Source organism: Panthera pardus, unplaced genomic scaffold, assembly GCF_024362965.1.
Source record: "Panthera pardus isolate Hobbes unplaced genomic scaffold, ASM2436296v1 HiC_scaffold_8, whole genome shotgun sequence".
NCBI lineage: Eukaryota > Metazoa > Chordata > Mammalia > Carnivora > Felidae > Panthera > Panthera pardus.
The window spans coordinates 132,274,436-132,279,435 of NW_026527013.1; the positions used below are offsets into that span (position 1 = coordinate 132,274,436).

The window sequence follows — 5,000 nt, forward strand, 5'->3', positions numbered from 1 at the left end:
AAATAGCACCTCACATTGTACCAGACATATTTTCTCCTGTAGAGAATAGGTGTAGAGATGTCACTAGGAGAAACTTAGTGAATCCTGGAAAGCATCTTCATTATCCTTGAAGATACACCTCCTTTATAGTGGACATACGCCAAGCTCTCTTCTTTAGGTGATACATACATTATAATCATCTGATAACACAGTTGCCCTTCCTTTCGCGTATTAATGTTGGGTCAGATGCTTTTGTTTTGTAGAGGAAAAAGTACTGTCACTGTTACTGTTTTCTTAAGCGTGATGTTACTAACTCTTAGATGATTGAACTGAAAATGTGAATCACAGTTGATACTCTAGGGTTTTATAAAGTCAAAAATTCCACAAGGTATGATAAAATCCTCTGGATAATAGAAATTGGAAGTTATGTAGGTCTTTATCATTGTAATAAAGATTTAGACCTACGCCTCTGCTTGTTGGTTATTCTTAATTATTTGATGGCCTTGATTATAACACAATAACATATGCAGAATTCTTTAATTCATTCAATTAATGTCAGTTCTGACATTAACTACACAAAGGTTAATATTAAATACTGCATTTGTCTGCTATATTTGAAAATACAGGTTTTTTTTTGTTAATTTTTGTTCTGTATGTTGCAAACTCCGTCCAGAGATAATAAGTATTTCAAATAAATTTGGATGAAGTAAAAACATACACATACATATATAGTCAATATCTCTTGTCGAGAGTAAAATTTAAATGTAATATGTAGAAGTTATATCTATCTGTTTCTACAGTTGGAGAGGACCCAAATTATAATTTTCATATAAGTAGTAAAGGCAATCAGACCTTTTCTCTGAATATTTTAAACATTGTGCATGTAAAATTTATGCCTAATTTGAATACTTATTAGCTGCCTAATCTCAGAAAAGAGTATTAGCTTTGTTTTTTTTTTCCTTATAAAATCCATCACTGTGTATCAGTTTTCATTTGTATGATTTTCCTGTGTTAGTGTTCAATAAGATGTTTAACAAAACCTATTTATTCATAAGCACATTTGGTTCAAAAGTTGTTTACTATAGTTCTGGCAACTGCTTCCTTTGTGATGTTGGGACTTTTGTTGTTGCTTTTTTTCTTTTTTTATCAGAACAGCTTTAAGTCGTGTATGTAGTTTTTGTTATCCGAACTTGCTCTGCTAACCCAGCTACTGGTGGTCTTTCATAAGTCAGCAGGTCTTTCTTTCTTTAATTGACTTTTTAGAGTCACAGATATAATATAACGATTTAGGCTTTGATGAAAATACCTGTTAAAACTGTTAAATGATAACCATCAATTTTTAATAATTACAATATGAGGATGCAAGAAACTTCGGATGGGTATTTGTGTGTCTGTGTGTGTGTGTGTGTGTGTGTGTGTGTGTGTGTGTGTCTCTATGTGTGTGTGTCCATGATCACGTTTTGTAAGGATCTGGGAAGAAGGTTTCTCCATGACATGAAAAGATATTAAGCCTACATTTGCTCTGTAATAAAAGCATTAAAAATTTTTAACAGACCGAAGTCTTAAAATATGACCAAGTTTAAAATAGAGAAATCACATGGCAACACAAAATTAGATTGAGTGATAAGTTTAACGTCCTTCTTTACTTTAGGCTAAGTCCCCTGTCTGTCTAGCATTACTGTTAAAGCCACAGCACAGCCAGGTTGTTTCTGAAATTCTGTCCGTAGAAGTAAAACAGAGAAGTGCATCTAGTAGGTTATCGCATGGGATTCAGATATCTTTGAGAGCCAAAACTAATCTTTCTAAACCACAGATTCAAGATGTCCTGTGAAATTCTGGTTTGTAAGAGCACATTGGTTCTTTATTTACTGCAAGGATTTCCACTGATCTTGGCAGGACATCTCATTGCTATCCTGAAAGTACAGTATATTTATGCAGTGAAAATGATAAAACATTTATTACTGTAGAGAAGGTAATATGCATAATTTATGCTGTTTTTAGCACAATCATTAGTGATATTCTTGATAGATTTTATTTCCAGCTTTCATATCTAATACATGCCTGGAAAATTAATTTTATATATACTTTCATTTATTTGCCTATGTTAAAATTGAGTTTTAAGTCATCTTCAAGTGAACAGTTTGATTGCTGCTCATGCATAAGCTTAATTACTTCCCAGGAAGGACAGTATTAAATGTTTTAAATGTCAGAAAAATAAATGAATATGAGCTGTTTGATTAAAAAAATAGGCAATATCTGACGTGTTTGCAGCAGGAGCTTTTTCTTAAAATGCCTCCAAGGCAAAATTTTATTTAGTCACAAAAAAAAAAGAAACCCATTATACTATTTATCATTGGTTGATACCATATGATTTGTAACACCCTTACAAAATTTTAATTTTGTATGATTAGCTGTGCATCATTAAACAACAGCCTTGCATAAGATGTGCTGTAAAAATCTGACAGAATCAAGATAGTGAATATTTAAAATAAGGCTGTATAGTCATCCATGGTTGTCAAAGGTAGATAATAGGAAACATAGAACAGAGTGTGCAATCGTGCCTTCATTTAAACTGGTTTTATAGGTAGACTTTAAAATGTGGTCGTTCATAAATGCTACTGACCATGCTATATGCATGGTATGTTACTTTGGCTGTTAAATGTAGCCACACAAAAACTGCTTATAGAAACCATAATTTCAGTGATTAGTATCTGGATGAAAGCTGAATTTGTATTGCTTTTCTTGGTAAATGACTATTCAAGGCGTTTTTTTTTTTTTTTTTTTTTTTTTTTTTTTCCTAAAGATGCTGTCTCTGTAATTGGCAGAGAGGGACATCTTGATAATGGAAGTGTGAAGGTGTAACGTGCGTTAATTGATACTTCTTAATCACTTTTAGGTATTAAGTCATGATGCAGGAATCTGCGACAGAGACAATAAGCAACAGTTCAATGAATCAAAATGGAATGAGCACTCTAAGCAGCCAATTAGATGCTGGCAGCAGAGATGGAAGATCAAGTGGGGACACCAGCTCTGAAGTAAGCACAGTAGAACTGCTGCATCTGCAACAACAGCAGGTAAGTTTTGTTTTCTTCCGGGATTCCTTGAAACAAATAAGCCTTGAATGTTCTTGAATGTGAAAAATGTATTCCTAGCAAATTGAGCATGTTGTGTTAAGCTAAAGGATGCTGAGAATTTCTTACGATTTGGAACATGACTGAAGTGTCAGGAAAGATAGGATTTTCATATTAGTTACGTCATACCAGCACCAGAATGCCCTTCAGGTGTCAAACTATTAATTAAGTTCGCAGGGGGTGATTTTCGGAAGGTTCTGTAAAGCTTTGTAACAAATATTTTATAGCTTCTGGTTTACTGGCTAATATTGCACTGCAGAACGTGGTACTTCGTTTTCCACCAGAGGGCCACATTACTTGATACTTGCTTCTACAATGAATTTCTTCCAAGTCTAAGCTAAGGTGAAAAGGACCACAAGGACTTTTCATAACACAGATGCTTGCCTGTGATAGCTGCAAATATTAGCTATTAATTAGTAGAAATTGGCTGAGAGATTGTGAACCGTGTAAACACTCTGAACATCTATGTTGCTTTTCTGGAAAACTCATTCCAAGATATTTTGAATACACATCTTTCGATAACATTGAAGAGCACTTTTTTATTTTCTGCTAGTGGCTCATAAAACGCAGTTCTCTTTAAATCTGGAAAAGTAAACAACTGCCCAGTAAAGGCACATTTTTAAGTAGTCTGTTATTCTTCTTAGATAATAGATTCATTTTTCCCAATTTTGTTTGTCAGTGAAATATTCTTTTCAGCCAAAGAATAGCCACTCCATTCTTCACTGATTCAACTCTGCGGAAATAGTGACAGAGAACAGAAAGCTTTCAAAGCATATACTTATATTAGGCCAAAATGAATACACCTGTTTGACAATAAGATTATATTTTATTTGATTTAAAATAAGGGTTATTTCTTTAAAATTCTGGATTGCATTCAGACTAAATGTAAAAAAAAAAAAGTTAAAGCAAATGCCCACAATAGAGTAAAATTTAATAGAATCATTATTTTAAATAATACCAGTATTTCACAAGTTATCCTGGAGTATATGTGCTGAATAATGTCTTAACCTTTAGGCATTGTTTTTGAGAGTAATCTTTTAAGAGAGCTAGACATAACACTTTGAATAGGTTCCCTATTATTTTGGAATTGTCTCTTTTCACAGACAGTAATCATTAGGAAGATAATTTTTATTTCGTTTTAAAATATTTTTTAACCATCATAGGAATTCAGTGTCTACCAAAGTCCCAGGTTTAGCCTGTTTTACAAATTACCTTAAATAAATGCAGTTTTTGGGACAGCCCTTTTCTCCCTTTCATGTATTTACAGGAAACATACCACTGGAGTGCTATCAAATTCCTACTGACTCCCCTAACTAAGAGTCCTAAGAATTTATAGCCAGATTCTATTTTATGTGAGAATATAGTAGAATGCATTTATAAAAACATGTGAAATCAACAACAGAAATGAACATTGCAGTTTAGTACTAATAGACAATACTGTTCTGAAGGGAGATACAAAGAAATAACTTTCTTTTTCTTCAAAGCTCTGATTAGATCTTAAAAAGAGACAGAGTCAAATCATGGCTATGCTTTACAGCACTCCGAAGGCAATTTATGATAAATCTGTAAGGCGTGTTTATAACCTGAGTCTGAAGTTTACTTGGTCTATCAGTTTGTTGGTATAAACCATAAACAAGAGTAAATACAAAAAGTTATGTCCTTATGATAACCTAGAAACTTTAGTCATGTACTGCATGTTAGTGGAGTGACTTCTAGAAGTGATTTAGCACAACGGGTGTAGTAGGTGTCTACAAAAGACACTTTAAGAAGTGTCTCCAGGAAGATATGTAATAATTTGATAAATAAACATTCAAAAACCTTTGTAAATGTCTCTTCCCTTGGTTACGTTTTTACTATGTTAATATAGGTAGAAACTTAAGGTTATTGAAT

The 5,000-nt window shown here is 33.1% G+C and overlaps 1 protein-coding gene across 11 annotated transcripts in view; it reads left to right on the plus strand.

Annotated features, from left to right (window-relative positions):
- FOXP2 (forkhead box P2) overlaps window positions 1-5,000 on the plus strand; it is a 565,305-nt gene that overhangs the window by 299,070 nt on the left and 261,235 nt on the right. For all 11 annotated transcript variants that reach the window (XM_053897463.1, XM_053897465.1, XM_019418068.2 and 8 more), the window contains one exon: window positions 2,876-3,053. In XM_053897463.1, the coding sequence (XP_053753438.1) occupies window positions 2,886-3,053 (168 nt within the window). In that variant the 5' untranslated portion in view covers window positions 2,876-2,885. The remainder of the gene's footprint in view (window positions 1-2,875; window positions 3,054-5,000) is intronic.